The sequence below is a fragment of the Erinaceus europaeus genome, chromosome 4 (assembly GCF_950295315.1).
Source record: "Erinaceus europaeus chromosome 4, mEriEur2.1, whole genome shotgun sequence".
Lineage (NCBI taxonomy): Eukaryota > Metazoa > Chordata > Mammalia > Eulipotyphla > Erinaceidae > Erinaceus > Erinaceus europaeus.
The window spans coordinates 88118703-88141639 of NC_080165.1; the positions used below are offsets into that span (position 1 = coordinate 88118703).

At 36.2% G+C, this 22937-nt stretch overlaps 1 protein-coding gene across 1 annotated transcript in view; it reads right to left on the reverse strand.

Annotated features, from left to right (window-relative positions):
* Positions 1-22937, reverse strand: part of HCRTR2 (hypocretin receptor 2) — a 130554-nt gene that overhangs the window by 14125 nt on the left and 93492 nt on the right. The window contains exon 4 of the mRNA XM_007516496.3: positions 7869-7984. Coding sequence (XP_007516558.1) covers positions 7869-7984 — 116 coding nt within the window. The remainder of the gene's footprint in view (positions 1-7868; positions 7985-22937) is intronic.

Below are 22937 nucleotides of genomic sequence, written 5' to 3' on the forward strand. Positions count from 1 at the left end.
AGAGTAGAGACAGAAATTCAGGTAGAGACAGAAATTTAGAGTGAAGGGAAAGTTGAGAGAGAAAGAAAGACAGAGAGATAGAGACAGAGAGACACTTGCAGTACTACTTCATCACTGATGAAGTTTACCCCCCACTACAGATGGTGACCAGGAGCTTGAACTTGATCCTTGTAAACTGTAATGTGTGCACTCAACCACAGACACCATCACCTGGCCTCAATGATCCAATGATGTTTAGTATTTGATTTTAGACTTGTCTGTTCTGGGAGGAAAGGTATTTATTTATGTATTTATTTATTCAACCTCAGAGTCCACATAGTTTTTACTTATTTTTTAGTCACTTTATTGGGGAGGAGGTAATGGTTTACAGTATAGTTGCTGACATAAGGGTATAATCCTTCATCTTCCCATGATAGGTGTCTCCAGAACATTCTCATCCTCAATTTTATTTTTTAACTCTTTGCATTTTATTTTATTTTATTTTATTTTCCCCAATTCTACTATACTTGACTACAATTGATACTTGGCAAAACTGATATCAAATGAAATAATAATCTTTTTACATTTCTGTCTGGCAGAAATAATGAAACTTTCTCTTACTTCTATACAATCAGTATCATTTGAGAATGATTTTTCTTCTTTTCTCCTTAAAATTTTGGCTCAATTTTTTTACGCTGGCCACTGACATCAATATTTTGGAGTTTAGAATCACATGTGAAATTATTGAAAACAGTAATTTTTTTGCCCTCTTGTTTGACTTCCCTTACAACTAACCCTATGTTTAGATTCTAAAGATAGATTTAATGAACAATTATGGCCCTACTCCCCACGCAGCCCCTCCTATCCCTTATCCATCATCAGCTCTAGTTTTACCTGATATTATTCTGTCACTAGTGTAGCTCAATTCTTTGAACAAACTGACTACAGAACTCCTATCTGAGAAAGCTGAAGTTTAGTTTCTGACTCAAATATTGCATATCCTCAGATCCTGTCACAATACCAGGTACATACTAGAAGCCTAATAAATATCTGTGGAATGAATTACCTTAGTGTACATGAGGATCAAAACTGCAGTGTCGATTTATCTGACTGCTAGAACTAAAAAGAATGTTGGGAGACATAGACTAGCTAGAATTAAATGAGGTTTAAGGAAAAATAATAAAGAAGTTAGAGTTTTAGAGAATACACCATAGAATTTTCAAACTGTGTCAGTTCTCTTGACTGTCAAAGAAACCAAATTTAAGCCTTTGATTATAGCACAACACTAATTATTTTAATGAGTCTTAAAATTCTTGAGAAAGTCAGACAAGGACAAATACTTTACTCACTAATAATCTTACACTTAAACCAATTCCAAAGTATGTAACAGATTCTATATATCTTAATAATTTCAAGCAAATAGGACAGACTCACCATTTGGTGGCTTACTTGATACAGCCTATGGTGCATATAATATCTTGGAACTCTGTTTATAGTCATTAACAGTTGGAAATTGAGAGCTGCTCAAGCAGAATTCTACCTAATCACCCATTTGGGGTCAATTTACTTTATTGTGGTTGCTAAAGTGAGCTCAACTGAACTTGCCATTTTCCATTCCAATCTGTTTTGTAAATGTTTTTAGTTTCACAGCCCAGGAATTTTACTGCAAGTCTTCTGAATCCTTTGCCAGGAGAATTCATCAAAGCAACATGGATTCTTTCTAAACCTACACCAAAAGTTTGAACTTATTTTAGAGTTTGAGAAACGGAAAACCGTAAGTTTAAATACTTATTATGAACAAGCTAAGTAGCTGGGGTTTGGTAATTATCTAATTATTCAACAAATGTGTGTGTGTCTGTGTGTGTGTGTGTCTGTGTGTGTGTGTGTGTGTGTGTGTTTGTGAAGTGTTATATTAAGTGGTGGGGAGAAAATAATAACATATTAGCTGATTACAAATTCTTTTTTTCAGGGACAAGACCCCACTCATATCTGTTCTCACTGCTCCTAAGCTGATTTGTTCACACAGAAAGAAAGGGAGACACAGAGAAAGAGGTGAAGACAAGATAGCACTAGAGCTTTGCCTGGAATAATCATAGTATTCCTATGTGGTATCAGGGACTGAACCTGGGCCATGTTCAAGGCAAGTGAGTAATCTCTTGACTTAAAAGCATTAGATTTGGGAGTCAGGCGGTAGCGCAGTGGGTTAAGAGCAGGTGGCAGGTGGTACAAATGCAAGGACCGGCATAAGGATCCCAGTTCGAGCACCCGGCTCTCCATCTCCAGGGGAGTCGCTTCACAGGCGGTGAAGTAGGTCTACAGGTGTCTATCTTTCTCTCCCCCTCTCTGTCTTCCCCTCCTCTCTCCATTTCTCTCTGTCCTATCCAACAATGACGATATCAATAACAACAATAAAAAAACAAGGGCAACAAAAGGGAAAATAAATAAATATAAAAATTTCTATAAAAAGCACGAGATTTATTAATCAACATATAAATGAATTAATAGAAAGAATACACATCTATTATGTGTAATGCTCACCATACAGTAAGTATAACACTATACAATGCTCTTATTATTACATTTTCCTACCTAGTTGAAATCTCAATCTTAATCCAAAATACTGTCCTCATTTCATTTTTAAATTAAATTTAAATTAAATACCTTACACCTTCAAATCCTTTTCCAAATTAATTTTTTTTCACTCTAAAGTTTTACACTCATTCTGAATAACTGGGCAACTGATTTTCTTATGTTCTCCTCTACACTTTCCCAGAACTTTCTCTTACCCATCCACATAATTTTTCTTTTTTAATTTTCTTTTTATTTTTTTATATTTATTTTTCCCTTTTTGTTACCCTTGTTTTTTATTGTTGTAGTTTTTGTCGTTGTTGTTGATGTCATCATTGTTAGATAGGACAGAGAGAAATGGAGAGAGGATGGGAAGACAGAGAGGGGGAGAGAAAGATAGATACCTGCAGACCTGCTTCACCACTTGTGAAGAGCTGGGAGCTGGAACAGAGATCCTTAAGCCAGTCCTTGAGCTTTGAGCCATGTGCGCTTAACCCGCTGCACTACCGCCTGACTCCCCCACATAATTTTTCTTATAAAGTGTTTGTTGAGTAACTGATTAAGCCAGTATGATTTGGAAGGACACAAAACGAAGACTAGTAGAGTGTTTGATATTTATCTAGTAATGTAGAAGAGACAGACCAAAAGATCATTTTGATGCTATATAAAGTGTTATAAAATACTATTTAATAAAATAGTCACATACAGCAATTTAGCACATACTTGCTATTTTACAATTATTAAAAGTCAGAATAAGAAAAACATTATGAAGTTTTACTTAACAAACACTTCCTGTGTTCGAAGAACTTGAATCAATTCATCTAAATAACATAATAGGCATGTGAGATAGATGTGATACAACCACTTTAAGGCTGATAATTTTTTTTTCTCACAGTTCTTTTTTTAAATTTATTGGAGATTATAGTACAGTGTTGACAGATTGGTACAATCTCTCAACTCTTCATAAAAGGAAAAGATAAAAATCTAAGTAATTAACAAAATTCATACATCTTTTAATTTGTGGAACAGGATATATTGCTTGAACCTTGCATCTGTATTTTTCATTTCTCTGTAATCTATCATTTCTGAATATTCATTTCCCAGATTGAAAGAGGATTCACATTACACCTTGATATTCAGTGTCTCTATCCAATTAATAAAGATAATTAAAAAATTTTTTTAAAAGTGAGATGTGAAATCCATAGGTCGAAGGGAAAACTTTTTACATATTTATTTCAGTTTTTTTAATTATCTTTATTTATTGAATAGAGACAGCCATAAAGTACGAGGGCCGAGGGAGATAGAGAGGGAGAGAGACAGAGAGACCCTGCAGTATTGCTTCACCACTTACAAAGCTTTCCTCCTGCAGGTGGGGCCTGTGGGCTCAAACCCAGATCCTTGTCTATTGTAACATGTGTACTCAGGTGTGTCACCACTTGGCCCCTTCTCTCAGTTTTCTTACCTTTTTTGTTGACCCCAGAATGACCTGTCTCCCAGGAAGTTTGGTTATTTTAGATTGATATCTGGGACAATAATAGACTGTAACTACAGCCCACCCTCACTGTTGATGTGAATCATGAGTGACATAAACTGTTGTGGTTAAGTACTAGACTTTGGAGTTACTCATTTACAGTAGAAGAACTTAGCAGAAAGTGACTGATATGATGATTGTTACTCCAAACTGGGATGCAATAGTATCAAAGACCCTTAAATACATGGCATTGGCTTCATGATACACCAGATTTTTTTATCATTGCTATAGTTATTATTATTATTGTTATTGATGTCATTGTTGTTGGATAGGACAGAGAGAAATGGCAAGAGGAGGGGAAGACAGAGAGGGGGAGAGAAAGACAGATACCTGCAGACCTGCTTCACTGCTTGTGAAACCCCCTGCAGGTGGGGAGTCCGGAGGCTCAAACCAGGAGCCTTGTGCCAGTCCTTGTGCTTGGCGCCATGTGCACTTAACCCGCTGTGCTACCGCCTGACTCCCGAGATTTTTTAAATGGATTACTGTTCAATTCTGATTTATGGTGTTGCCAGGATTTAACCTGGGACCTCAGAGCCTTAAACAGGAAAGACTTTAGCATAACTACTAAAGTATTCCACCGGCCCTAGGAAGGACTGACTAAACTGTTACTAGGATCTGGAAAGTCACCAAGGCTGGTGGGAGTATAAATTTGAATACAGTTTGGAAATTTCTCAGAAACTAGAAACGAACTTACTCCCCTCTTATGAATTTAATCAAAGAACACAGAAACGCCTGTCAGAAGAGAGCTATTTGCACCTATATACATAACAACTTGTTTTTACTATCACAAACTTGGAACAACCCCAATGCCTAATGACACATGAGAGGCTAAGTAAGTTGTGTATGGAGAGTCAGGCGGTAGCACAGCGGTTTATGCGTAAGTGGTGCAAAGTGCGAGGACCAGCACGAGGATCCCTGTTCAAGGCCCTGGGTCCCCACCTTCAGGGGAGTCGCTTCAGAAGCGGTGAAATAGGTCTGCAGGCGTCTTTCTCTCCCTCTGTCCATCTTCCCCTCCTCTCTCCATTTCTCTCTGTCCTATCCAACAACGACAACATCAATAACAACAATAATAACTACAACAATAAAACAACAAGGGCAACAAAAGGGAATAAATAAATAAATATTAAAAAAAGAAAGTTCTGTATGTACACAGTGCAACAATACTTAGCTTTAAAACATGATACAATAATCTCCACCCACTCATCTTGGGTTTAATTTGAAGATTATGTTAACTGAGATAAGTCAGAAAGAGAAGGACAAATGTTAGATTATCTAATTTATAGATGAAACTCAAAAAAGAACAGGAAAACACAGGGTGAAACTTGGATAAGATATGGTATACTACAGGAAAGGACTCCAGACTGGAGGGAGATATAACTGGGGATAGACTAAATGTTAGGAAACTAGTGTATGGAATTGGAAATGACTTAAACTGATGGTGGGAGAGGTATCCTATCAAGAGTAGATAAAAATGTACACACTTGTGGTAACAGTTGTCCAGTAAAACATTATTTTCCCAATAGAATGCTTTGAAAAAATGTGACCTTTGAAATTTACTACATAAGTCATATGAAAATACAGAGTTTAGAATTTACACTCTCAATAAATATTCTTTAATTTGTTTATTATTTTAATAATAGAGATATACAGAGAGAAAGACCATTTTAATAATAGAGATATACAGAGAGAAAGACCAGAGCACTATTTAGCTCTGGCTTATGATGGTACTGGGGATTGAAACTGAAATACTTGATGCCTCGAGTATGAAAAGCTTTTTGCATAACCACTGTACTATCTCCCTAGCTCCTCAAGAGATATCTTTATTGATCAAAGAAAAAAAGAAAGAAAAGAGAGAGAGAGGAAGGGAGGAAAAAAAAGAACGAAGAAGGAAAAAAGGGCCACTGGGAACTTCCAGTGGATTCATAGTGCTGGCAGCCGGCCACAGCAACAACCCTGGAAGGAATAAATAAATAAATAACACCTAGTGCAAAGTGCTTAATGAATTTGTGTTAGACAAGTAAGCAAATAAGTAGCTACATCCTTTACAAGAAAGAAGACTCAGTAATATATAACAATTAAGTAGATTTAATGTAAGTCACTACAGCTTCTACTTTTCTTGATAACCAATGAGACTGAGCAGGCCTTTCTGCATATGCTTGTTATACTCATTTCCTTTTCTGTAAAACCCTATGTATGTCACTTTCCTATTGAGTTGTTTGTTCTCTTTTTACTCAGTTATATGTATGATCTTGATACTGAGTCACTGCAAGTTTTGTGCATCCCAAATATCTCTTCTCCTGGCATGCAAGTTGTCTTTAAGCTGTCTAATAAATAGAAATTGTTTATTTTAGTGTAAAAAAGAAATATTTTAACTAAGAAAATATTAATTTCAGATAGATAGGCAAAGAGAGACAACCAGAGAACAAATCTGGTATGTGAGATCTTGAGATTGAATACAGTTCTTCATCTATATAAGTCTTAAACTCCAAGTTTTGAGGTATTGTCTTAACAATCTAAAGAAACTATAAATATTTTTTTTTTCAAATATTGCCAGGGTTTTGCTGTGACTTTATACCTGTGTGGTTCCACCTCTACTCATAGACATTTTTTCTTTTTAAGATAGAGTGTAAAAGAGAGTAAGAGAGAGAGAAAAAGAAATAGACACAGAAACAGATTGCAGTACTATCTCATCTTTAATGAAATTTCTCCTTTGCTTTATGCCTCATGTAGTGGCCAGGGGCTAGAACCTGGGTCCAGATAAATATGTTCTCTACTCAGTGAGTTTTCTGCTGGCCTTCAAGATTTTGTTGTTGCTGCTGCTTGGTATTTTTCATAAAAATAAAATTTGTTTTATTAGTCCCAGACCAAATTCAAATCAATTAAACATACAGTTTTACATTTTATAGTCATTAAGGCAGCTCATAAATTCTGGAACTACATAGAAACACCTTGTATAGAATAGAAGTAACTGGGGTGGGGGGGAGCAGGTGGTAGTGCAGCTGGTAAAAGCACATGGTACAAAGCACAAGGACCCTCTTAAGGATCCAGATTTAAGCCCCTGACTCCCCACCTGAGAGGGGAGGGGGTTACTCCACAAGCCATGAAGCAGGTCTGCAGGTGTCTTTCTGTCCTCCTTTCTGTTTTCCTCTCCTCTCTCAATTTCACTCTGTCCTATCCAACAACAACAACAGCTATAGCAATGATAACAGTAACAACAACAAGGGCAACAAAAATTGGGAAAGATGGCCTCCAGGAGCAGTAGATTCATGGTGCAGGCATTGAGCCCCAGTGATAACCCTGGAGGTAAAAAGAAAAAAAATAGAGGAAATTGCATAAATGGTGTAGTGGTGCTTTGGAGTCTCTCTTTCTCCAAAAATATAATGAATAAAAATGTGGCCAGGAGTTGGTGTAATCAGTATCCCTCATGTGTGAGGCTCTGAGTTTTTTCCTTGGTACTATATAAAAATAAATAAAGCCTCATTATTTTAGAACACACAATGCTTTGTCAAGCACATTATGTTAGTATAATGCATTCATAGAATGTGTTTTAAGCACATCCTAAAGAACAGAAAAGATCAGCCCAGGAGGTGACATAGTGACTAGATGAGAGAACTGGACTTAAAAGCATGAGGTCCCAAATTCAGTCCTTGCCATCACATGTGCAAGAATAATGCTCTGGTTCACCTCTCCTCCCTCACTTTATATCATTAACACATAAATCTTATATTAAAATATTCAATTTCTTGAAAACAAAGAAAGAAACAAAAGGAAATTATTTGAAATTCCATACCTGTCGGCACCATAATTTGCGAAATATTTGCAGATAGGCCAACACCATAAGACATAGTGGTGCAATATACGTGACCAGAAAGAAACAGATGTGATACATCTTGGGGTAAATCTCACCTGGAATGACAGTCAAGATATTACAGTTTCAAAATTCACTGATTAAAAAAAACATAAACTTGTCAATATTTTTGCAAATGTGATACATTTTGAGTTAATTTTGCCTAGAATGACAGTCAAAATATATTGATTTTAAAATTCACAGATTAAAAATATACATTCTCAATATTTTTCTCTAGTACACTTTATCATCTCTGTGAATTTATTGACATATTCATATACAAAAGCAAAATAATTTGACTATGTAGCAATTTATATTCACTCAGCATATACAAATTTAAATGATATATTAACTATGAATCAATTTAATCTAATATGCTCAGAGAGAAACAAAAACTAGTTACTTCTTAAATTTTCTACCACACAGTCAAGTATGCATGCATCAAAAAGCCTCCTTTTATCTTGATTATACATAGATAATTAATACAAATTAATTTGGATTGTCCTATCCTTGCATTTACAAGAAGTAACATGATTCAGTTGAAACCTAATGACTTATGTTCTACTAAAAATGGAAAAAAACATAAACTCAGTTGTTTCCTTCTCATTAAAACAAATTTCCTGAGAAATTGCAAACTATTGCTAGTTATACCCTCAAATATAAATTTGAAAAAATTAAATACCATATGTAGTTGACAGTGTTTTCTGCCTTACTATAATATATATGTATGTATATTTGTGTGCATGTGTGTAATTTTAACAAAAAATAATTTAAGGGATTGTTAAAAGTTATTTTTCAAGACATTATGGTTGTTTTCATTTTTTATATATTAATCTCACTCATTAGGTAGTAGAACCTCAAAGAATGTAGCAATAAGATATATTTTAATAAATTCTGCAATTCTATGTATATAGGTCACACTTAAGCTTTTATTTTTTAAAAAAAACAACAATTGTCAATGAATACATTATTGAACATAAAGTTTTAGCATATATAAATTACATCCAGGGGCCAGGTGGTGGCGCACCTGGTTGAGTGCACATTACAGTGTGCAAGGGCCCAGGTTTGAGTCCCTAGTCCCCATCTACAGGGGGAAAGCTTCCCAAGTGGTGAAGCAGGGCTGTAGGTGTCTCTCTCTGCTCTCCTTCTCTCTCCCTCTCTTTCTCCTCCTTCTGTCTTGATTTTTGGCTATCTCTAACAAATAAAGGTAATGTTAAATAATAAATAAATAAATAAATAAATAAATAAACAAACTACATCCATGGGGGTGGTAGTGGTGCATATAGTACTAAATACAAGGACCTGAGCAAGGATCCAGGTTTGAGCCCCTGAATCCCTACCTGCAGGGGGGACACTCCATAAGCCTCTAAGGTTACCATTGGGGCTCAGTGCCTGCACTACCGATCCACTACTCTTGGAAGCCATTTTTGCCACTTCTTTAATTGGATAGGACAGAGAGAAATTGAGAGAGGAAGGGGAGACAGAAAAAGATAGAGAGAAGGATAGATAGACCTACTTTACCACTTGTAAAAAAACACTCCTACAGGAATTTTGTATCTATAAAGATTGAGATGGAGAAGGGGAGAGACATCACAGCACTGCTCTGTTACCCTTGGAGTTTCCCCTAAAGTCATGCTGCTCCTCAGTGGTGTAAAAGCACAAACTCAGGACTTTGAATGTGGTAAGGTATAGACACTTATCAGGTGAGCTATCTCCTGCACTCTGATATTGTTGTTGTTGTTGTTACCTCCAAGGTTATTATTGGGGCTTGACGACAGCACTAGGAATCTACTCTTCTTGGTGGCCATTCCACTGCCCCCTTTTTTGGGGGGTGGGCTAAAAAAAGAGAAATTGAGAGGGGACAGGGAGATGGAGAGAGAGAAAGAGAGAGAAAGATAGATGCCTGCAGACCTGCTTCACCACTTGTGAAGTGTCCTCGCTGCAGGTGGGAAGCTAGGGCCTCAAACCTGCACCCTTGCATTTAGTACTACATATGTTTAACTGGGTGTGCCACTGCCCAGCCCCCCCCACCACTTCAATGCTTCTAAGAAGAAATTATTATGGAGCTAGGTGGTGGTGCACCTGGTTGAGAGCACATGTTACAATGCCCAAGGACCCATGTTCAGGCCCCATACGCCCACCTACAGGTAGTGGTAAAGCAGTGTTCCAGGTGTTTTTCTTTCTCTTTCTCTATCACCCCTGTTCCTCTCAATTTCTCTCTATACAATAAATAAAATAAATGAACAAGTACTAAAAAATTAAAAAATAAAGAAGTTCTTAGTGATATATAACTCAACACACTATACCCACTCCTAAAATTCTTCCTGTTTGATGCCCCCCACCTAACCCCCATGATAACCATAATTCTCACAAAGTCTTGAAGACAGTTTGATTTTTTTTTTTCTTTTTTTGCCTCCAGGGTTATTGCTGGGGCTCAGTGCCTGCACTATGAATCCACTGCTATGGAGGCTATTTTTCCCATTTTGCTGCCCTTGTTGCGCTTGCTGTAGTTGTTATTGTTGTTAAGCTGTTGTTGTTTCTGGATAGGACAGAGAGAAGTTGAGAGAGGAGGGGAAGATAGGAGGAGAGAAAGATAGACACCTGCCGACCTGCTTCACTGCTTGCGAAGCAACCCCCTGCAGGTGGGGACCTGGGGGGCACGCACTGGGATCCTTATGCTGGCCTTTGCGCTTTGCGCCATTTGCGCTTAACCCGTTGCGCTACCGCCCAGCTCCCTATTTGTGTTGTGTGTGTGTTTCAATTCGCTATATTCCATGTATGACTGAAACCACCCAGTCACTGTCTTTTTCCTCCTTCCTTGCTTAACTAAGCATTATCACTTTCTGCTTCATCCATTTTGTTCCAAAGGAAGCAATGTCAGTTTTTTTGTTTGTTTGTTTTTAGTATTGGTAGTATATGGTCGTATTCCATTGAATATATGACCCATACTTGTTTTTATCCAGTTGTCTGTCAATGAGCATTTAGGCTGTGTCCACTACTTGGCTATTATAAATGATGCAGCCGTAAGCATAGGGTAGATATATATCCTCAAGTATTTAGAAATATGCTTAGGAGTGCTATTGCTGAATCATAAAGCATTTCCATTTTTATTTGTTTGAGGACTATCCATACAGCTTTTCAGAGAGGCTGCATCAGTTCACAGCCTCATATGTGCTTTAAATAGTATTCTCTTACAATAAAATTTGAAAATATCAAATTACCCAAATACTTCTACTTAAATGTAAGACAGGACACAGTATATTATATGTGGATTCCAATGTAGTACTTTGATACCATTCTAACAGAATGGTAACAAAGTAAAGGATTTTTCACTTCTAAAAATGACATGTTTTATGACTTTAATAACAGTAATGGAATAAATTCTATGCTATTTTTGAGAAATTATGTTATTTAAATTCATTTTATTGTTTTCAGTATTTCATAGTGAGAAATATGTCAATGACCATAATCACTGATAGCATTTTAAATTGATCATTCAAGTTTAAATATTTATATTTTGTACATACAAGTTATTAATAGCCTCTACAACCTTGATCCCATAGCCTTATCTTTTATAGCTGATTTAGTTTATTGTGCTTAATTTCTTCTCTTTTAAAATTTTGTCTTTTCTTATAGATAGAAGTTTTTTTTTCCAGTTTCATCTCCAGAGAGGACAGCTGCTAGGTAGCTTGAAAGACCAATTTGAGGTGTCATTTTTAGCTTCTTTGTGACCCAACGTGGCACACACCTAACTCATCAGTTTCTAGCTTCCTTTCAAGTTTATCCTATAAAATAAGTCTGTTACATAAAAAGTGCCAGAATTCAAGTAGCCTGACTGGAGGAATAGCAAACAGCTTTTCCCTTTGAAGTGCTACAGACTGAGCTACATTCTGTGGACCAATTTCAAAGGAACTGGAAAGTGACCTCAACACTTTCCAGGCACCTAAGTGGCTTTGAACTTTTATTTGTTTTGAAGAAGGTGCCATATGATCTCTCCACATAAAAAGATACCTTTGAAGTTTACTTATCTGTGAAGCCTTAATGTCTGCATCAGACTAAAGTGAATGAATGGAGGAGGGCAGATATGATAGGTAAATTTTTTACCTTACGTCCAGTTATGGATATCCTCATTGTGATAACAGTTTGGCTTTTTAAACAAATGGGAGAATATTTCGTTTTCTCTGATCAGTGAATTTATAAATAGTTGGAGATACATGATTGCTTGGTAAATGCATATGAAGATAATGAACATTCACACAGAGAAAAGTTGATAAAGGAAATTTCTGTCTTCAGGCTAGGATATATTGCTTTAATAAAGAAATTATTACAGTTAATTGGGGACATATTCATCTTATGTTGATGGTATAAACCAATTGAAGTCCCAGATACATCACTGAAATTTTAAGTTATATGCATTAAAAATATTTTGAAAACCTCACTGTGCTTAATGAGTAATGTATTCAATTTATTTAAGATATACACAACTTAGAATGTAGATATTTGAAATATGCTCTAATTGAAAACTAAGTTTTTTAAAAAAATAGCATTTTAAATATTGAGAAGCAGAACAAATCTGTGTCAACTAATAAACAAACACAAGTTGCATGCATACACACACACACACACATATTTATATCTATATATATCTATATATATCTCCAGCAAATATGGAGTAAATATAGATCCTTATTTAGCCTTTGAGATCAAAGAATAACATCATGTATTAAACAAAATATACTTAAAATTTTACACATAAATTAAAGCCCATTATTGAGTAATCATGTTAATCTAACTATAGAAAAACTAAAAATATTTTGTATTTCATATTATACCTACCAAGGATTCCATAGATAAACAAATTAGTTTTCCAATGTGAACTGTCTCTTCAAATTTTATAGTTCAGGTAATATTTACCTGCATCTTTTATTTTTTATTATCTTCTCCTCAACATGTGTTTTCATTAAGCATTACTATTAAGACATACACACAAGAGACAAGTTGGTGGCATACCTGGTGGAGTGCATGCATTACCACTCTCAAGGGCCCAGGCTCAAGCCCATGATTCCCACTTGCAGGGGAAAAGCTTCAAAAGTGGTAACACAGTACTGTAGATCTCTCCCTTTCTATTTCCCACTCCTTTCTCAATTTCTGTCTCTATCCAAAGTAAATAAATCAATTAAAAATTAAAGTTAATATACTCCTATTAACTTTATAGTCTTATAAATCACTAATCAATATGAAAGGGGAAAATAGGTTGACTGTCTTGAACTTTTTGATGTATAGACCCCAGTTATGAGTATTTACCCCTTCAATCTAAACACTTAAGGTGCCAAATTGGTAACCCTACTGAATTTTAACAGTGAGCTTAAATTGTTAATACATTTTTAATAATAACTATTTTTTGTGTTTTTTTTAAGTTGGTAATTTTTAAAAAATATTTATTTATTCCCTTTTGTTGACCTTGCTTTTTTTTATTGTAGTAGTTATTATTGTTATTGATGTCATTATTGTTGGATAGGACAGAGAGAAATAGAGTAGTGGAAAACAGAGAGGGGGAGAGAAAGACAGACACCTGCAGACCTGCTTCACTACCTGTGAAGTGACTCCCCTGCAGGTAGGGAGCCCGGGGCTCGAACCGGCATCCTTAGACTGGTCCTTGTGCTTTGCGCCATGTGTGCTTAACCTGCTGCACTACTGTCCAACTCCCTATAACTATTTCTTTGAAATATTAAGTCATCTATAATCTTAAATCAGGGAGGCTAGAAGCAACTGGTACATGTGTCTCTATATATGATACAGCTATATGTAAATAGCATTAAATGACATAAATTATGGTGAGGTCATGTATGATACAGCAAATCTTAGCCATGAAATTTTCAAAGTAAATCAAATTCCCAAATAACTTGGTTACAATAACAACTATCTATTGCCTTCTTAAACTCTAAGATGGCAGGAACCTTTCCCATTCTCTATAAAACCCTTAATTCTCCTGGAACTGGAACCTCTGGGGGGGGACTTGTTTTCCTGCATGTTTCTCTTGATCCATACCATTTGATACCGCATCTGCTGAGCTCAACCAAATCAATGCAATCAGTACCACCTAGACATGTTTCACTTTGGATTGTGTCCAGAGATGCCAAGCATGGAATTCCAACCCTTCAGCTCCCGCACTCTGGTGAGACTGTTCCTAGTTCATAGGACTCCTCAATTCCATTTCAGGTGGTATATTTCCAAAAAAAGCCACAAAACCTAGACATAGACCAGGGCCCATGAGATAGAACACATGTGCACATGTATCCCATAAGTTAGGGGGAAATATATACCTTAACGTAAAAGTGCACAATAATTTGCAGTGACTCAAGAAGTGTAGCAAGCAAGCAGAAATACCTAAAACAGGCACTTTTAAAATTAAGTACCACACTTAATCAAATAGTTTCTTCTTAGACCTAGATACTCACCTACTTCTTATTTCACTACCCTCAATCACTCCAAAGCTGTGTCAGACAAAGTAAGGACTACAAAAGCTGGATAAGGGCACGAGACTGGCATACTTTAATGATGGCTCTTTTGTTCACTACCAGCCCACCCCATTATTTGGAGCCCTGTGATTCCCAAATAGACATAATGGGCCTAGACTTCTAACAGATCCCTCTCTCCACTGTCACAGGTCAACTCCATCAGGAACAACATAGTGGAGCCTCTTGTGGGCCTCTACAGGACATTGCCCTCAATGCGGGTCAACATTGGTAGAGACTTCCCCATTCTCCAAAGGAGGTTTGGGTCAACATACCACTCAAGGAATACTGGTCCTAGCTATCACCACAGAATGTGAGCTCAGACCTACAGGGATGCAGAGGTTACACAGGCTTCTATGCTGAATATGGGTCCCAGATAAAATTGATGGAGTTTACAGTAACAATATTTATATACTTTTCACATACTTGGGAGCTACTTTCTTCCCTGATCTAGCTTTCTATTCAGATACTACCCCAGCCAATACCTTTAGCTGACCTGCATGTTAGCTGTTGGCTCAGGCAAAAGTTAGTTCTGTCATGGGCCCCTTGGAATATACCTAAAATAGACCTACTAGCTTTTTCCAAAATGGAGGCCCCAAATCTCTTCTCCTATAGTCTTATCTTTATGTTCCTGATTATTAAGCATTTTGTTCTGCTTTATGACTTAAGTTTTTTTCAGCCACCAAGTTGCAGATGCTACCTTGAAGCCAATATGACTTCCCTAGGCAGGCGATCTCACCAGTATGTTTTGGAACCCCGCCTTCCCAAAGCCATAATCCATTAGAGAAAAATAGAAACAGGCTGGGGATATGGATAGACCTGTTAATGCCCATGTCCATCAGAGGATCAATTACAGAAGCCAGACATTCCACCTTCTGCTCCCCATAATCATCTTGGGTTCATGCTTGCAGAGGGATAAAGAATAAGAAAGCTTCTAATGAAGGGGATAGGATGCTGAACTCTGGTAGTGGGGATTGTGTGGAATTGTACCCCTCCTGTTCTATGGTCTTGTTGATAAATATTAAATCAATAAAAACAAATAAACAAAAAAATTAAAGTTAAAAAAGACAGAGACACACACTTTAAAAAATCTCGGGAGTCAGGAGGTAGTGCAGCGGGTTAAGCTCACTTGGTGCAAAGTGCAAGGATCATAAGGATCCCGGTTCAAGCCCCCGGCTCCCCACCTATAGGGGCATCGCTTCACAGGCGGTGAAGCAGGTCTGCAGGTATCTGTCTTTCTCTCTCACTCTCTGTCTTCCCCTCCTCTCTCCATTTCTATCTGTCCTATCCAACAATGACAACAATAAGAGCAACAAAAGGGAATAAATAAATATTTTACAAAAATCTCATAATAGGCTTTATATTATAAATATTCTGAATATAAGGAAAGGCTCCATAATAATCATCATTTAGTAGTTGTTGTTGCTATTGTTGCCAGTATGACCAGATTAGTCTGGGCTGACTTTCTCAGATAGGAAGAGAGAGGGAAAGACATTATAATAATGAAACTTCTGCCAGAGCTGTGTGTGCTGTGTTCAATTCTGGGTTGCTCACATATATTTTAACCAAAGAACAATTGGTTTTTGATTCAAGAAAAGAGGTGTATAAAACATTTGATAAGAAACACACATTTATTGAACATGCATCCCTGAGTATAAAAATGTTACTTTGGTTTTAGTGGGATATGTTTTGAGAAACTGTCCATCAACAAATTAAGTAGACAAGAAAAATAAAGATTTAATTCTAGACCAATTGAAATAGTTTAGAAGTGTAAATTGATCTGTAAACTTGAAACAAGCAATAGGGGGCTGAGCTGTGGCACACCTGGTTAAGCACAGATAGTAGGAAGCGCACAAGGACCCATGAAAGGATCCTGGGTTTGAGCCCCAGCTCCCCACTATGCAGGGAGGATACTTCATGAGCAGTGAAACAGGTCTGAGGGTATGTATCTCTCTCTCTTTCTCCCTCTCTTTTTTTCTCCCCCCCCCCCATCATCTTCTCTTCTCTCACTTTCTCTCTGTCCTATCCAATAAAATGGAAAATAATGGCTGCTAGGAGCAGTGGATTTGTAGTGCATGCACAGAGTCCCCACCATAAATACACACATGCACATGCGCACAGCTACGTTTCACAGGAAGATGAAAAATCGTGCTCATGTGTTAACAATTACACTGTAAACTGTGTGGAATTGTACCCCTCCTACCTTATGGTTTTGTTCGTTAATCCTTTCTTAAATAAAAAATTAAAAAAAAAGAATAGAAACAAGGGCAAAAAAGGACAAATGCAAAGTAAAAGTTCGGCTGGGTATACTATACTGAACCAAAGCAAAAGATTCCAGGGAAGACAGGAAAGGCAGGCACTTGTTTTCCTGACATCTCTCATAAGGAGATGAGAAAAAACATCCATATCACACTTATTGTATTATAAATCACTAACTCCCCAATAAAACATTTTTTTTAATTTTTAAAATTGTTATTATCTATGTTTATTTTTATTGGACAGAGACAGCCAGAAATCAAGAGGGAAAGGGGAGATAAAGAGGGATAGAGACAGAAAGACCCCTGCAGCTCTGCTTTACCTTTTGTGAAGCTTTCCTCCTGCAGGTGGGGACCGGGAGCTCGAGCCTGGGTCCTTGTACACTGTAATATGTATGCTCAACCAGGTGTGCCACCACCCAGACCTCCCCCCCAGTAAAATCTTTATTAACAACTTTTATTTGTTTTTAAAAGGTGAACATGTTTACTAGAAGTAATCAATTTTGGTTCTTTCTTTAAAATCCATATTCAATTATAATAAATTGAAGAATTATTTTGTCCCCAAATTATTATCTTTTTTTATGTTTTTAGTGAGAAAGATTTTCAACTTTTGTGCACCACAAATGAGGTAATATTTGCATCTCTTCCTCAAAAGTGATATGATAGGTGAGGTGTAAATCAGTTGATCATATTACTGCCACCTCATTACAATATTAGCTATAGAATTTTTCTGATTTCCCTTTCTAATTTTTTAACCCCTACACTCACTTTCCATTTTTATAGTTACATATTTTTCTAACTTAGAAAAAGTTAAGAAACACAGTTCATGAGTTAGTCTCATATATAAAGTACTTTTAATTGTGCTAATATAATGCAGTCAATGTCTGAGATTTAGAAGACTGACACTAAAAACATAACCTGTCATTATATAATTATGTTATTATCAAGTGTCTGAGTTTTAACGTTTTATTTTTTTGTTGATGTTAGTTGCTCTGGACCAACTTTTCCAGATAAAGATAAAGATACAGAGTGAGGAAAAGACAAAGACACTTCAACTTCAAGCTTCCTCCAATGCCATAGAATTTCCCATGTCTGAGTTGGATCTGGGTTGCATGTGTCCCAAGGCTGGTGCCCTCCCAACTAAATAACCTCATAAACCTGGGAGTTTTAACAGTGTAAACTGAATATGGAACCTGAATAGACTAATAACTAAATTAAAAATATAACCAATGTAAAAACAGAAAATATAAAAAATGCTTAAATTGTTTTTCCTAAATGGCTATTGAAAACTGAATCTAGACTTATTATTCAGTGATAATTGCTTTTCTTATATAAGGAAAATGTCCATGTTAATGTTAGATAACAAAATTCTTATCTTGAGATGAGTTTCATACCTTGATCTTTATTGCTCAAATATAAGTAAAAATCTATGTAGCTATTTAATTAATCATAGTAAGTGACAAGATTCTATAGTTCTGCAACATTTTATTAATAGGGGTTAATTCTTTAAAATTTTCTTTAACTGGGGATTAATGGTTTACAGCCAACAGTAAAATATAATAGTTTGTATAAGCATAACATTTCCAAATAACAATAGAGCCCCCAGTAGGTCCTCCTCTGCCATCATGCTTCAGGACCTGATCCCTTCCCCCACCCCAGAGTCTTTTACGTTGTTGTAATACACCAACTCCAGTCCAAGTTCTGCTTAGAATTTTCCCTTCTGATATTGTTTTTCAGTTCGTGCCTTTGAGTGGGATCATCTCATATTCACCCTTTTGTTTTATTTCACTTAACATGATATTTTTGAACTCCATCTGAGATGGGGTAAAGAACGTGAATTCACCATGAACCTGAGACTTTGGAGCTTCAGGTACAAGTCTCTTTGCATAATAATTATGCTGTCTACCCCTGTTCACATTTCTCAGTTTTTCACATAACAGTTCAAATCCCTCTAGGTCCTCCTCTGCTATCATATTGCAGGACTTAAACACTCCTCACACATCCCAGAGACCTCCATTTTGGTGCAATACACCAGTTCCAATCCAAGTTCTGTTTTGTGTTTGTTAATGTTAAGTTGTTCAATTTTTTTTCTTTTTTTCTCTTTGCAATTAAAGGTGCTTTTAAAATATAGATGGAAAAGAGTTCTGCCAGTATTTTCCTCTAAATATCTAATATTTTCTAGTCTAACATCCAAGGGGTGTTTAAATCCCCTACTATTACGGTATTACTGTTAATATATTGCTGTAGTCCTTTCAGTAGATGTTTGATATATTTAGATAGCCTCTCCTTGTGTGTATAGATAATAATAATGGTTAAAACCTCTTGATTGACTGTTCTTTTGAGCATTAAGTAATGTCCATCCCTACCTTTTTAAATTTTATTTGTTTTAAGGTCTATCATGTCAGACTGAAAATAGCTGTTCCTGCCCTTTGTTGTGGCCCATTGGCTTGTATGGTAGTTTCCCATCCTTTCACTTTGAGTCTGTTTGTCTTGTTGAGTTAGGTGGGATTTCTGCAGACAACATATGGTTGGGTTGTGTTTTCTGATCCATCTTCCTACTCTATGCCTTTTAATAGGTTAATTCAAGCCATTGGAATTTATTAATATTATAGAATGAAGATATTTTAATGTCATTACTCTAAAAGTTTAGAGTGTTCTGATGATGTGATTCTTTTTAAAATATTTATTTATTTATTCCCTTTTGTTTCCCTTGTTGTTTTATTGTTGAAGTTATTGTTGTTGTTATTGATGTCATTGTTGGATAGGACAGAGAGAAATGGAGAGAGGAGGGGAAAACAGAGAGGAAGAGAGAAAGATAGACATCTGCAGACCTGCTTCACCACTTTTGAAGCGACTCCCTTGCAGGTGGGGAGCCAGGGGCTTGAACCCTGATCCTTACGCTGGCCCTTGCACTTTGTGCCAGCTGCACTTAACCCTCTGCACTACTGCCCGACTCCCTGATGATGTTATTATTTATGAGACCTTTGAGAGCTTCTTTCAGGGCAGGCTTGTTGATAGTTGATTCCTTCAACTGTTGCTTGTCTGAGAAGATTTTTATGCCTCCAACTAATTTGAATGACAGTCTAGCTGGATAACGTAGTTTTGATTGAAAGTCTTTCTCATTGAGCTGAGATATATATCTTGCCATTCTTTTCTGGTCTTTAGTGTTTGTTCTGAGAAATCTGCTGTTAATCTTATGGGTTTTCCTCTGTGAGTGACTCTGTTTTTCTCTTGCAGCATTTGGGATCCTTTTTTTTTATCCTTATTCCTTTTCATTCTAAATATAATGTGTCTTGGTGTCTTTAAGTCTGGGTTAATTCTGTTTTGGACCCTCTGAGTTTCCTGAGCCTTTATGTCTTTTATATTGTATAGAATAGAGAAGTTCTCAGCTATTATGTCCTGTAGAATGCTTTATTCCCCCTCCCTCTCTTCCTCTGGCAAGCCAATAATGTGTATATTAATTCTTTTGAAGCCATCCCATATGTTTTTTTTTCAGTATCTTTTCATCTCTTTTTGAGATCTCTTACTTCTTTCTTAGTTTTCTCTAATTCATCTTGCTAGTTCTGTTTCCTGACTCACTTAGTCTATTCTCTCTCCCATCTGTTTTCTGTAACTCAGCTATTTTATTTTGCTACCCCGTTCTGATACTTGATCAGCTAGTTGTGTCCTTAGCTCAGCTACTTCAGCTTTTGGCTCTCTAATTACCTCCAGATAGTTAATTTCTTCTTTCGGAGTCTCATTTGCTGTTTCCCCATTTTTGATATTATTTTCAAACTCTTTCCTCACTCGTGTGACTAATACCTCAATTAGTGTTTGGACCTTTTCTTCATTCTTATGTGCTTCTACCTTTGTGAGGTGTGGTTATCTGGGCTTTTGTCTTCAGTCATTTCTCTCCAATTGTTTAACCATTGCATACGGTGAGTTATAAGGTCCCTTTATCAGTATTATTCAATCCACCAATCATATTAATTGTAGTAATCTCTTTCTTGATCTTATATTGGCACATTGAAAAGAAAAAAAACCAGCAACTGAAATATTAGATATATTGCCTGGATTGACTTGTGTCTTCATAAAGTATTTACAGAGTTTACAGTTATGGATTCTTGTTTTGTGTTCTCAGGTGATCTCTTTGTTTTTCTCAGTTGACCAAGGAAAGTAGAGAGATGCACCTGCTGCTACTCTGTGCTGGTTATTGATGGTCATCAGATGGTTTTATTATGATTTCTAGGTTTCTCTTGTTTGTATGATCCATGGAAAGTGGAATAGGGGTGGGGGGTGTGGGTGGCTTTGGTATGTCTTGTGGTCACAAATGCTCTGTCTTATGTTGTTTCCTTGCCTTAAGTTCAGAAGGCTAAAACCCCCTTGAGTCAAAGATGGTGAGATTTTAAGCCCTTTTCTCTTCTTCTAGCACTCAGAACAATTGTCACTGCTTGCTGCACTTAAAGTGAAATTGCCAAATTGGCACAGGTCAGTGCCATGCTGCCCAGAGCTCTAAATTGTCTTTGCTGTTCTTCAAACCATGCCCCTTTTTGCCCCAACCGCATGTGGGCAGTAAATGCAACTTTGTACTCTCTTCCTTTCTTCTTCAAAGGGTGGATTTCCTATTTTACTTCTTGGATCTCCTATTTTTTCCTCTACTCTGTCTGGAGAATTACTAGTTATCTTTTACATTTTGTTAAAATGTTAGCAACTTCTGTGTAAACTTTTGTTCAGACAGCTAAGACTAAATTTGTCCTGTCAGTTGTGTTCTAAATTTTGTGTACATAAGAATTAAAAAAATAATAATCTCACCATAGACATTTATTTGTCTTACAGGTTCACTTATAAAATGTGTTACCTTAGGTAGAGTTTATTTATCCTCAACATTGGCAAAATGAGTGGTATGTTCTCAATACAAAAGCTGTCATTTGAAAGTTATATAAATCTGACATAAGACACCTAAAAATAGTCTTACTATATTCAGAGGCCCCCCATTCATTTTATTTTTGTCTTCACTGTTAATAGACAAAATTGGAAAATACTGGAAATGATCAGGGAAAATACAGCAAAAGAAGTGCATCATTAGAAAGGAAAGAGAAGCTCAATTTAAAAACAATGACCTGGAGTATTACACAAAGTGAATTGTGGCATTATTATAGATATTTGAATAACATGTTAAAATAATCACAGTGTCTTTTAAATTGGTGTATTAAAGGCATATGCCTAATGTTTCAGTTGCTGTTTTTGTTTCTTTTCAATATGCTAATAAAAGAATCAAGAAAGATATTATTATAATTCCAAAGGCTGAAATATTTAAAAATATCAGATCCACCTATAAATAATCCCAAAAGTGAAAAGCTTCTATGCCTTTCCTTTCTAGTAGACCTCAGTGTACATATCTGGTGCTTTCCAAGTACTTAAATCACTTTAAAATGAGGCATTGTTATGTATTTAACCATAGAACAGATTCCCCCCTCAAAATTTTTATGTTACTATTTTTGTAAGTATACTTGTAATACTGTAATTCAGGGTTACTTTATTAAGGCATATTTAACTGTCTAGGTCTGTGCTACCACATAGACCTCAGACCAGAAAAATAACATAGTGGCTACCAAACAGACTTTTATACCTGAAGCTCTAAGGTTCAAGGTTCAATCCCAGGTACCACCATAAGCAAGAGATCAGGAATGGCCTGATTTATTTGCTTGTTTGTTTTTAAAGGTATTTCCTTTCTTTCAGAAAAATTTCAATGACTGTTGTTGAAAATTTCAAACTAAAGAAGCATAAGGTTTCCGAATTACAGCTTGTTTAAATTTAACTATATTTCATGCAATATAGTTTAAATCAGATAATAATGTAGTGTAATAAAGTTCATTAAATTAATGTGTGAAGAACATAGAAAAAATAGTGAATTTAACTTGAAGAACAACTCTTGTCATGTTCCCAGTAAATATTTTCAAAAAACATTTATTACATATGAGAGAGAAAGATTCACATGAGACACAGAGATATAAAGGTAGACAGGAGAGTGAGCGCGAGAGAGAGGCTGGCGAGAATATCACTTTGGTATACATAGAACACTGGGGATTAAACCTGGAACCTCTGGTATCAAATTTTAATGCTCTACCAGTTAAGCTCATTCCAGGATGCTGAGACACAATTTTAAAATGAAAACTCCAGTTAAATTTGAGGTGATCAGGAAGCTTGACATTTTAGGGATATAATTATATTGTACGCACTTATAAAATGCTCATAATTCTAAA